Consider the following 12980-nt stretch of genomic DNA (forward strand, 5'->3'; position numbering starts at 1 on the left):
CCCCAGTGAGGGGTGTGTGAGAGGCAACCACACATGGATGCTTCTCTCCTTTCCTTTCTCCCTTACCTTCTCTCTAAAAATAAAAATTTCTTAAAAATGAAAAAATTTTAATTCAAAATAATGATAATTTTGCCAACATTTGATGCTGCCAATACAGTATAGTTTAAGCACTTAATTATAATAAAAATTATGCAAGTGAGCACACTTAAGCATATATATTAGTAAATGTGAATTCATGATTCATACTTCTCTCACAGGAGCAAAAATATGTATGAATGGAAAATTGCAAAAGTAATAAAACATAGATTACCTTTGGCAAAAGAGTCTTATCCTTTGATGGTATTATCTTTTTGTCAAGAAAGCAAGTATTTAAATTAGACGTACTAAAACTCTTAGGTGTGACTCCCCTTAAACAAAATTCAGGAAAACTAATTTCACATCCGAACTGAAAGAAAACCAAAAGAACACAGTTACTGACATCATGAATAAAGTTACAAAGATTAAAACATCTTATTGCAATGTAAAAGTTAAGAGGAAAATCCTATGTAAATTTATTTTTCTTTCCTCAGCTCCATGTGGTCCTTCCATTTACGTACACACCCTACTTATTTCAACTTACACGCACATTTTTCAAGAAAAGCTCTTCTGGGCCCGCCATCAGCCTACAAGAGTATATTAAGCCCATTCCATTCAACGATAGAACCAAACCACTGCCTTCGCACACGCTTGTTCAATGTCTGGCTTCCTACCAGTCTGGAAGTTCCACAAAAGCAGAACTTGTTCCTGTAACAGCAGAAGCTGTTGATTCAAAGATCGATTCCTGCAGAAGCAGCAACAGCAGGGGTGCTAATAATAGCCATGGTAACAACAAGGATCGCTGACACTTACTGAGTGGTTACTATGTGCTTTAAATAATTTAATCCTCATAAAACTATATGAGATGGAAACTGTTATTACCCCTATCTTACAGATGATGACAACTGTTACGCCAACAGGCTAAACATTACCCAACATGTCACACAAAACTACGAAGAAATAGAGATGAGACGTGAAGGCAGGCGATCTAACTATTGAATCTATGCCGTTAATCACTACAATGCCTCCGGACTAAAAGCTATTCTCCACACACGCAAAAAACAGTGATTTCAAGTTTTAAATGCATCCTGTGCAGGCATGGACATTTAATTTCCTGTTCGGAAAAGAATAAAAGAATCACATGAAAAGACCTTGCCATGACCTCTCCGTATAAAAACATGCAGTTTCAGAAAATGTATACAAGAGCGATTCTCCTAATCCCTTCTTGCACTCTTCCAAGTGGCTCTTCAGTTTGTTTACATTAAAACCACTGCAGAAAGGTTTGCCTGCCGATTTTGCCTTCCTAAGACAAAGATGAGATGGCATTCAGATAAAAAAGAAGGACCCACCACCCTCATTCCCGCTGTCATATCAGACCACTATTAAGGGTAAACTGAAAAGGGGGAAAAGTCTAGTAAATTAGTGCAACGAACCTCTACAGGGACGCAAGGACCTGCCCATGCTCCCACGTCACCCTCAACAAGTATTAAGAAACTTGGTTTTAGTTTTGTCTATACACGAAAACATATGAAATACGAGGAACACTTATTTCTACAGGGACACAACTTATTTAAAAACCACCAGACATATTCATTCGTATTAAGAGATAACAAACAGAATTGGACCCTCAGAGGAATTTAAGGTTAGAGGGGTCCAACTAATCCAGTATGTATTCTCAACTTGGAGTTGAGAAATGCAGGTCAAAAAAATTCACTCAGAATCAGAAACCGGTTAGTAGAGGGAAACGTCATCTAAACTGGTATTACACGTAAGAGATTATGTTATAAATAGTTTTTCTATGCATGCAATAAAATAGAACAGCTTGGATACACACCATGAAGCCCACAAATGTTAAACTCTATATTTAAAAAAATATTAGATTCTAGAACAGCAGTGTTCAAAGCATAATCACAGTGACTATTTACATTTAAATTAATTAAAGTTAAAATTCGGTTCATACAAAATGTTCAGTAGCAATATGAGGCTAGCAGACTACTATATTAGCACAGATACAGAACGTTTCCATTATTACAGAAAGTTCTATTTACAATGCTGTTCTAGAACATCCTTATAATGTACATTTTCATTAAGATTCATTTAAACTACATTGCAAATAAAGTTGAAAGCACTGCTTTGCAAACTGTGATCACTGAGAAATCCACTTACCTTCCTTTCCCATATCCGAATCTTTCCCCTCCATAATTCCTTTGAGTCAATAGCACTTCCAAGATCTTCTAAAGATACAACACTAGCAGAAAGGTATTCTGCAATTTTCTGACAATTTCTACAAACAAAAAATTATGATAATTAAATATAGGGTTTTATATTTTACTTACATATAAAGGTTACAGTTGACTGCAAGCCTAAGAAGGCAAAAATGCAAATTCATACTGCTGCTTTTATCTACTTTGTAAAATACAGAATAACCATCAAGTCAGCCTCTGGGTGAGTTGCTATCACGTATTCCTTTACTTCTAGCGTCCCCATGAATCTACTTATTACTTTTAAAGTACAGAGGAAGAAACAGACTTTACTCTTAATTTCTATTGGCTTAAATATATCAGATGTTGCTCAGGCTGGTGTGGCTCAGTGGATTGAGCCTGGGCTGCAAACCAAAGGGTCACTGGTTTGATTCCCAGTCAGGGCACATGCCTGGGTTACAGGCCAGGTCCCCAGTTGGGGGCATGTGAGAGGCAACCACACATTGATGCTTTTCTCCCTCTCTTTCTCCCTCCCCTTCCCTCTCTCTATAAATGAATGAATGAATAAATAAATAAATAAATAAGTCTTTTAAAAAAATGTATTGGATGTACACTGTCATGACTATTACCATTCTTGGTTCTCCCCCCACTTCAATGAAAAAGATCAAACCTCACTCTCAACTCACCAGCATCCATTGCTGTGATTGGCAAAACTAAGTGCTCAATAAACACTTGTTGAATTAAAAAAACCCACTGACTTAATAAATCCAATATGAAAACTTATTCAAGAATCAAACTGTGATAGAACTTGAAGCTTATTAAAATGTCATAAAACACAACAGTATATATTTATCTCTACACTGGCACACAAAACATAAAATCAACAGGACTTTATAAACCCAGTGTCTCCGTGGGATGGTCACAGTGCTCACTGGACAATACGAGCCGACAAAAAAGCACACTATTTTTAGAGAATTAATGCCCAATAATGTTTATGTACATATGAGTATTGATAGCACTTACTAAGAACTTAAACATCTTGGAAATACAAGTGTAAAATAAGAAAAATCTAGATGCTTCCCAATAAACCTCAATCACTATATGATCTAAAACTCTCGTTACATTAAAATTTTTTAAAATGATGAATCTATAAAACAGGATAATATACTAACTGTAAAAAGACAACAGGACATAAACAAAGACACTTACGTTTCACTCTGATTTCCTGCCATAGTAATTTTTGCTGAATACCATTCCTTTAAATGCTTCAATGCCCCCACAGTAGGCAAACAGTCTTTTAACGTAGGAGGGTCCTTGTCAGAGGGCAACAGCATTACATCTGTCATCGCTCTGCCTAGAGAGAAAAAGGCCTTTCTGTAATTTTATAAAAGTGTTAGACCTGAAATGCCTCAAAACAGAATCCTGATCAATTGAATTTTATGTTTATCTGGAAGATAAAGGAGAGTTTTAACTTTCATTTCTGCAGTTCTTCGAAACAATACACATCTTTAAGAGCTCAACATTTTCCGATGTTCATCATCTGACTTCAAGCCATGTTATCCCGACACAGCAAACACGTGCCAGAAACCGTGAACCACCTCACAATTACTTGTCGATTATGCACCAGTGGTTAACCATCCACATTGCTCTTGAGACCATCAATACTATTGTACTGAATGAAGGGAAAAAAAAACTGTGCAAGTCCATTGTATTTTTCTATACTTCACTTTGTTATACAAAAGGGAATGGGTTAGTACAAAATTATAATGTTAAAATAAATTCTCTCCTTTTAGAAAAGCAAAAACACTCAGCAAACTCAATCATAGATTACCCCGACGTAACTGGTCCCTAACAAAGATGGATAACTTCATGACACTTTAAGTTTTATAAAATCATGAACTTACTGAAGAACCAGAACAATCATCATGAAATGGAAGCCAAATAAAAATTTGACGATGAAAACATTATTATCAAAATACTACCAGGTACAGCAACTGTCTATTTCAGTACGTATTTTGAACTTGACCCATTTCATTTTTAAAAGTTGATACATTTTTAATCTATGTACTGTCACTTCCATGTTGGACCTTTCACACTAAAACGTGATCATGAACAGAAGGATCAGACTGTGAGTTGTGAAGTCCACGGCGATCACGCAGGCTCTGCCCTCACTGTACACTCAGCTCTTAGTACAGCGCACGCCACGTAACAGACACGACAGACACCTGCGTAATAATGACCTTCAATAACAAAAACATTCAAAGAAAGCTCTTCTAAAGTATTTGTGGATGCAAATTATACCTTTAGATGCCAGCTAATTAACGCAAAGAAAATGAATTTAAGACAAATATGAGTTTAAGACTTGTATGATACAGTATTTACAAAATATGCCTTCTATTATAGGAAAAAATGGGCTTTATAAAAAACGCTCAGTAAGGGGCTCCTTTTACTACACAACTTTATATTTGATAATGTGCATAGTGACCTCACAGCATATCCTTTGTTACCCGAATTATCTAGTGAAAGAACTTTTCCCAGGAGTTATTCATGGGACTAGAGTTCTATGGAACATACTCTGTAAAACACTGATATACAGTGGAAATATTCTTTTGTAATAACCAAATAAGGAAACAGATGAGTATTGAACTTCATAAGTCCTAATTTTTATCTCACTAAATAAAAATAATTACGAGAACTATAATGTCTTCATAATGTGCTTTAATAAAGTAGTGAGCTACGTTTTATATCAACTTCAATTAAGAATTTTTTCACTTTGAATTTCAAAGTTAAAAGCAACAACCCAAGGATAAAGATGGAATTTATCATTGAGAGAAAGTGTAAGAAAAGGCAAATTATTGAAAGCAGGCATAAAATATTACCAGGAGCAGGAAGTTTGTCTGATAACTGATGCAAATTTTCTGCACATTCTTCGTATAGACTGAAACAATAGGGAAGTAAGAGAAAATGAAAACACATGTCATTACATCGAGTCACAAAGACACTATTAACAGATCTAAGTGCTGGACACTGTCAAGTATGTCAGATGCACCGTCTGGTTTGATCCTTACAACAATCCAATGATGCACTACTACAATACTATTATAGTCCTCGATTGGAATAATTTTCCTAAAGTGGCATAAGTAGTAGCTGTGGAAGCTAGGATGCAAGTCCTCATTTCAATTTGTCAGCTATATCCCCAAACAAACAACAGTAACAGGAAAACTCCCTAAGTTATACCTGTACAATACAGGACACTGCTTCTCTCTGAGCGGCAGGCATGTGACGACCCTGACTGGGAAATGCTCTCCCCCGATTCTTCCGAATCTATTAGTTTGACCCATAGGGTGATTTTTTTCTCACAAAATAGTTTATTACAAAGCATAAAGGTACTTAAATCCTTTATTATAAACTCACCGTCTAAAAAACTTAAGGCATCTTATAAAGTACAGTTTTCAAGCGCCCTCTTGTGGAAACAATTATTAGGTTACTTACTAGATATTTACGTCTAGACTTGCCATCTTGTAGCAGTGGTGGAAAAGGTAAGGAATGGTAAGTGCTCTAGGCCTGGAAGGTACCTTACAATCCTCTGCAAGGATCTTACAGATAAGAAAACAAAGGACCACAGAAGTGAGGTGATCTCCCAGGATGCTATAAACAGAGACCAGTTATAGGACCCTGGCACAGTACCCTTTCCACGGGGCTACAATGTCTCCTTTCACTAATCAATACAGAGAAATATGATTTGAAAGTAGAATAACAAAACTTTTTAAAGTCTGTAACAATTTATAGAAATATTATATGTGAATAGTAAAATAAATGTGTTTTTGGTAGTGCAATATAGACCAAAAGGAATTAATTATGATTCAGATAGAATATTTCATAAAAAAGAAATTATCACTTGTGTCACCTGAATCAACAAACATTATACCAAGATTCAAAAAACGCTAAAAGTGAACTCAATATCTATTTAATCCTCAAAACTCTATATGAATTTTTAAAGGTACTTGAAACACTGAAGACATACAAAAACTGAAGAAATAATATTTCAGCTCCAAACAGCAAAATAAAAATGGTAGTTTGGTTTGAACGCCAGTTATTCACCTCAGAGTTTCTATTCAACATCAGGAGGAACATCACGAGGAAAATATGATATAATATTTTATGATACTGTATCATAAAATACAATATCAGGAGGAATTTATTTTCAAGAAAGTGACATATCAAATGAAGTATCACTTTTTATGATTACTGCAATTATGTAAGCTTTTTAAGAAGCTAAATATTATCTGACTTCGATTTTTTTCATTTTAAAGAATTTTATTCAAATAAAAGGCCCAAATTGCCAATGGTTTCCAAAATGAAAAGCTGAAACCCCCATTATAGCTGCTAAATATCTCATCTTCAGTCTATAGCTCAAATACTACCTAAAGTTAAATAGTTTAAAGATATTACAAAAAGCATAAAAAGCATACTCAGCCAAGGATAACGATTCCCGGCTATTACTATCTTCTTCCTCAAAACATTCAACATTATTCAAATATTCTTCAATATTTGCTTGAAGAACATCTTCAATTTCATCTTTTTCCATACCAAAATGTATCTCCTCCCAGTCGGAACTACAAAACTAATAAATCAAAAGACTGCATTAAATGGTGGGTTCATGAAATGATTTACACCAGCAAAGACACTAAGGACTATTGTTTTTAAATGTACATTACCTGGTAAAATCCACAGACGGCCTGCACTGCAAAGAACCACTTCTGGGAACCAGGCGCACCGCCCACAGAACAAGCTTGAAAAAAATCACACTATTAGAAGGGCACACCACTAGTAAGCAGACGTTATAGCATATCTGCTTGGAGAATTCTATAATTTTCATACATATTACATAGCTCCAAGTTATATATGTAATATATATTGGTAGATAATATCATATATGTAATACATATATACACATATATAGCATCTTTGTAGAATCTCTACTAAAAACCCAAACAGAGCAATCTGCCTAAACAGCAAAATTATTCAAGTGCCATGAATACTTCAGTCTAGTTAGTCGTAGTTCAAAATCTCTATTATTATTTTAATCATTATTAAAACACTAAAATCTACCATAAAGATGTTGAAAAAAAAACCACTGTGTTTCTATTGATTCACATAAGTGATGCAGGTATTTTAGAGCAAACAATTCCCTCTTCAGAGACCACGAAGGTCTGGCTAGCAAGGGAGGAGCTCGAGAGTAGCTATAACCTAAGACAATGAAGAAAGATGCTCTTCTCGGAGCCTGGAATATTTCACAAGAGCAGGAAATTAGAAGCCTTTCCAAGGTGCATGTCAGAAAATCATGAATTTAGAGCCATGCAAAGAAATTAGATTCAATGGAAAGAAAAGAAATGTGTTAACCGAGGCTAGGAAAGATGCTAAGCGTCTACTACCACTTCATACCAACAATCTCAACAGAAGACCTTATCTATTTCTTCTTTAAGAAAATAGAAACCATCAGATAATAGCTCCCATAAATGCTATCAACAAACAGTTCACCCTATTTGCATTCCCACCAAGCCTTTTTCCTCTTTCCTTCCTGTTAAGATATAAAAGGTACTGCCCTTCAAATCCAAGGTTATCCTTCAAACTATGTTTCCACCCCAGGCCACGGACGATCCTATCTTGCTTGTATCTTCAATCTCTCCCCCTCTGTCAGTTCCTTCCTGTTAGCATTTAAATTTGCAGAACTGTTTCTTAAATTGTTTTTAAAGAATCTCCTTTAAATTCATCTCCTTTTTCCAGTTATTACTGTATCTCTTTGTTTACTCTTTGTCAGGGATAAACTTTCTGAAAGCACTGCCTACACCGGACTGTTGTGATTTCTTCTCCCCCTCTCCTACTCCCCTCCAAATCCATCTCAGTCTTTTTGTGTCCACCATGCCACTGAAACTAGACTCACTAAGTCACCAATAACTAACATGTTACTAAATCTAGCAGACACGTTTTAGTTCTGTTGTGACTTGACCTCTCCACGTGAGGGAGAAAAAAATATCAAAGATGGCACATTTGACTTAAAACACTTGGCTTCTGCAGAATCTATCATTCCAGCTGCTCCTTTTCATTCTTTTGAAAACTGATGCTCCTTTAAGAGCATTCACTTCAAGTTTCTGCCTGTCTCACTATCCAAAAGTCATCTTACCCTTTCTCATGCCTTGAACTGACGTCTATATATTGATTATTCTATGAGCCCTATTCTGCCTTTTGATGTCCAGACACATGTATCCAACTTTTACAAACCACTTTCACTTTGACATCTTTAAGACGTCAACTAATCAGATGTTCTGAATTGAACATGCCGTCTTCCCTCAAAATCTAATTCTCTGATCTCACTAAATAACATTACCACACTAATACTCAAGTCAGAAATCTAATGTTATTCTTAATTACTTTCTCATTCTTCCCTTCTTCTTAATCACGCCAATCCAATACTAAATCAGGTGAATTCTACCTCCATAATTTCCTTTAGATCTATCCATTTTCCTCCACCCTAGCGGTCCCTCTCATGTATTAGCAATTCCCTCATATTACATCAATACTATCTTCTAAACTGTCCACTACACTAGAGTCAGAATACTTCAACAGCACAGATAGAAATGTCTTTTCCTTCGCTAAAACCTTCTTGGCTACTGATCATCACTAGCAAAACATCCCAACACCCTGACATGATTTACAAAGTCCTACCTCTCCACCTTTATCTCTAGTATAATCCCATTGGCACATCCTGGACCTCAGACTTGGCATTTTACTGTGAGCAATAATCCTAGCTTAAAATTCACCACGGGCAATTTTCTCTTTGCATGGTTCTGATACACACATACTTCAGTTATCGTGGTTTAAATAACACCAGCTCCCCTAAAATAGGGTTCAAATTCCAGTTACCATGGTTTATTAATTAACTGTAATTGCATAAAGTAAAACTTCATTGCTAGCTTCTCAGATCACAAATCAATACATAAATAAAATATGTGAATGATAATCAGTGACTACTTTCCTTCATCTATTTATTTCCTTACCTGAGGCCATTTTGTCCCACTGCTTTTAGAAAGAGAGGAGAGAAAGGGAGAGAAGGGAGAAAGAGAAACACTGATTGGTTGCCTTACTGTATGCACCAGGACCAAGGATGGAACCCACAACCTACATATGTGCCCTAATCAAGAATCGAACCCGCGACCCTTCAGCAATGGGATAATGCTCCAACCAACAAAGCCACACTAGGCAGGGCGCCCACTTACTGCTCTCAAAGTTTGTTGCCAAGTGGCCACTGCACACTATTTGGTTTGCACGATGACAAAAAATGTAATTGTGTTGCCTGTCTTCCAGGGACAAATCCTTGTGATATTTTACAAAAATGGATACAGGAAGAGGGAAATGGCAAAAGAAAAGACAAAAGGACAGCAAAAAACCAAAGCGATAACATTGAAACTGATGCTCAACTCTAATGCAAATAGATTGTAATAATAGCTGCTGTGATTAAAAAAAATTGTGACGAAAAAATGAAGAAGTCCCAGAGAAAATGATGCTGGCAAAAACCTTTGCATTAAAGGAACTCAGGTAAAAAATGGTTGAAAGAGAATTAATAATGTATTTGTACACAGGACAAAATAATAATCCTCCTTATAATGCCACACTACCATATTTTACATGCAGCTACAGGTGGGCAAGAAAATCTCACGACGAAAACAAAACTCAGGCTCAAAACCCAAAATAATTTCGTAACAATTTTATGGCATTCAAGAATCAGGAAGAGTAGGATAGTATCTTTTTCGATTGTGCATTTCCTTAGTTACCTTCAGATCCCAGTGACTTATACACAGTCAACAAGTATTTCTTGTACACCTAATTAAATTTATTTCCGGTACAAATAAATACTGTACCAGAAGACACAAGGGAGATTTACTATACTCACCAGGGAAAGTACTATCTCCTGGATTAACTGAAGCACTAATGCTTCTTTTCAGAAGGTGATAAACATTTGCTGCTGTTACATCTGAAAAAGAAATGACAGATTAACTCAACAGGCTCAAGAGTTACATAATCTAGGCCTATTCTGTTTTCACCGTCAGAGACTCTCAGGAACAGCATGTTGAACATAAAAGAACTATGCTGTGTTCAAGCTTTGTTATAATACATCTAAAACAAGCATAGGAAACACTGCCAGTTTGTGCATGCTAGCCAGATAACACATATCCTGAATCCCCCCCCCCCACCCGCTCAAGAAAAGTTATGCCAAAAAGGGGAACCCTGTCACAATACCCTATATAAAATCAAACAGACTTCCTCCGCAAATGCCTGCTCGATCAAAACACACAAATAAATGAAAATGCAATTCGGAGTCTAGACAGAAGCTCTGAAAAGCAGTGCCATTTCAAACAGTTAAGAATGTTTTAAATTTATCACTTTTAAAAAAATTTATGTGTACGATGTCTCCTCCCATTCATTAGGTTGTAAATTCTAGAAGACTAGGACTCTTCCATCTTGCCCCTTTCTACAGCACTTGCATTGCAACACAGGAGGCGGAAATACCTATAGAATGCATATATTCCCAAAAAGCAGAAATTCCATTACTTACGGCACAGAGAATTTGTCCAATTAAATTTTTTACTGTTGTCAAGAACTTCTAGGCGCTGGAGTCCTGCATCCACCAATTTGTCCCTATTTTCCACTAAGATAATGAACCATTTAAGCCTTTATTAGTTCGATCCCAGATACAGTCACAGCTTCCTGGGCAACTCCGTTAAGTACTTTCCGCCCCAGCAGAACTAGATCACAAACTGAAATTTCTCCCCTGTTCAAGCCGTTCCCGCTCTTTCTCAGCCCAGGACTTACCTGCCTGCTTCCCGATACCCGGAGCTGTAGGCGACCCAGAACGGCGCTCCACCTCCCCACTCGCCGCCGACTGGGGGACTTTTCCTTCCCCCCAGATGACAAGGAGCAGGTACCGATCCATCCCCTCCGAGCTGAGCCCCAGTTTCAAAGCTTGGATTCCACATCAAAACAGCCGCGCGAGGCTGACGCACTTCCGGCTCCCTCGTACTAAGGCCGGCTGGAAACGGTGTGTACTCTGTCGGTTTTCTGCAGCTTTTCTACCACCAGGTGAATTTCGGAAGTTGTTCTCGCGGTAACTGCAGTATTTCCTCCTTTTGGATGAAATCGCGCACGTGGGAAGTTTGGAGGGGACCCAGGAAAAGCGGAGAACACGCAAGTATTGGCCCATCTAGGAACTGTCAGGCTTGGGTATGTGCGTTTCCCGCCGGCCGGTAACGCTGCGGAAAGGATCGCGGCTGTTCTGATGGTGGGAGAGCATGTCGAGTTTCTCTAGGGCGCACCAGGTGAGTTCGGACTCTGTTGCTTGATGGGATTCATTACACTGACAGAAGGTCAGTGGCTCCAGCAGGCACAGTGTGTCTGAATGGGTAGGGAAGCCGAATCCCTCGGTCAGGATGTACCTCGGGGAAGCAGAGAAAAGAAGGTTGTGATCCCGGTCACCAGTTGTTCTTGTTATCTTTGTACTCGTTCCCTCCTGCTCTCTCAGCCCGTTTCCTGTCTTTTGTTCCCGGGAAGAGTTTTAGGAGAGAAGGTCGAAGAGGTAATAAGATGGATCACATAGGGCATTGAAGGTCATTGGAAGAATTTGATTTTTACGGAGTGAAATGAGGACCTGCTGGAGGCTTTTGAGCCAAGGAGTAACATGATCTCAGGTGTTAAGGGAGCACTCTGGCAGCTGAGTTGAAAAATAGACTGTGTAGAGGTGGGGATTAGTGGAGGAGAGAAGTAAAGAACCTTTTTGGAGATCAGTGCAGTAACCCAGGATAGCTAAGATAGCGGCACAAACCAGGGTAGTAACAGTGTAGTGTTGAAAAAATAGTCTGGTTCTATTTGAAGGTGGAGCCTAAAGGATTTCCTGAAGGATTGCATAGCGGAGGAGAGCAAAAGAAGAAAAAAGGATTACCCCAAAGATTTCGATTAAACAACTGGAAGGGTGTGCCTTCAACTGAGACTGAGGAAGGATTCAGTTGGTGGAGCAGTTCATTTTGTATTTCAGTTTAAGATGTCTTTAAGCCCAGTCCCACTCCAAGTGCGATTCCTCCCTGGGACAGGTAACCGTTTGTTGTTGTTTTTTTACCTGTCCCTGATTAGGCAAATACAGGAATTAAAATTAAACATTTTAACACTTGTATAATAGTTTGGCATTGTGGCAGCATTTTAATTTTTTATCAAAGGTTTCTCTTTTTTTCTATAGAAGTATTGGTATTTCATGGTTTGGGGGATTAACTAGTCTTTAGCTACATATGGCTTAAAAATTGTACTGAAGTGCAGATGTGAAGTGGGCATTATGGATTCAAGTGTAGAGTTCAGGAAAGAGGTCCAGGCTAAAGATGCAAATTTGTGAGTCATCAGTATATATATGGCATTCAAAGATATGGGTTGGCCCTGGCTGGCGTGACTCAGTGGATTGAGTGCCAGCCTGCAAACCAAAGGTTGTCACCCGTTGGATTCTTGGTCAGGGCACCTGCTTGGGTTCCGCCAGGTCCCAGTAGGTGGGCGTGGGAATCGCACTTCGATGTTTCTCTCCCTCTCTTTCTCCCTCCCTTCCCCTCTCTCTAAAAATAAATAAATAAAATCTTTAAAGATATGGGTCGGAATGAAGTCCTTGAGGAA

General features: G+C 37.9%; 2 protein-coding genes across 4 annotated transcripts in view; one reads left to right on the plus strand and one right to left on the minus strand.

Annotated features, from left to right (window-relative positions):
* Positions 1 to 11361, minus strand: part of MTBP (MDM2 binding protein) — a 56046-nt gene extending 44685 nt beyond the window's left edge. For all 3 annotated transcript variants that reach the window (XM_037166690.2, XM_053661088.1, XM_037166689.2), the window contains exons 1-8: positions 11148 to 11361; positions 10228 to 10308; positions 6995 to 7068; positions 6749 to 6900; positions 5156 to 5214; positions 3486 to 3630; positions 2242 to 2359; positions 311 to 445 (exon numbers count right to left, since the gene is read on the minus strand). In XM_037166690.2, coding sequence (XP_037022585.2) covers positions 311 to 445; positions 2242 to 2359; positions 3486 to 3630; positions 5156 to 5214; positions 6749 to 6900; positions 6995 to 7068; positions 10228 to 10308; positions 11148 to 11268 — 885 coding nt within the window. In that variant the 5' untranslated portion in view covers positions 11269 to 11361. The remainder of the gene's footprint in view (positions 1 to 310; positions 446 to 2241; positions 2360 to 3485; positions 3631 to 5155; positions 5215 to 6748; positions 6901 to 6994; positions 7069 to 10227; positions 10309 to 11147) is intronic.
* A 175-nt stretch (positions 11362 to 11536) lies between these two features.
* MRPL13 (mitochondrial ribosomal protein L13) overlaps positions 11537 to 12980 on the plus strand; it is a 31695-nt gene continuing 30251 nt past the window's right edge. The window contains exon 1 of the mRNA XM_037166693.2: positions 11537 to 11650. Within this exon, the coding sequence (XP_037022588.1) occupies positions 11624 to 11650 (27 nt within the window). The 5' untranslated portion in view covers positions 11537 to 11623. The remainder of the gene's footprint in view (positions 11651 to 12980) is intronic.

Source organism: Artibeus jamaicensis, unplaced genomic scaffold, assembly GCF_021234435.1.
Source record: "Artibeus jamaicensis isolate MK-2021 breed Jamaican fruit bat unplaced genomic scaffold, CSHL_Jam_final scaffold_916, whole genome shotgun sequence".
NCBI lineage: Eukaryota > Metazoa > Chordata > Mammalia > Chiroptera > Phyllostomidae > Artibeus > Artibeus jamaicensis.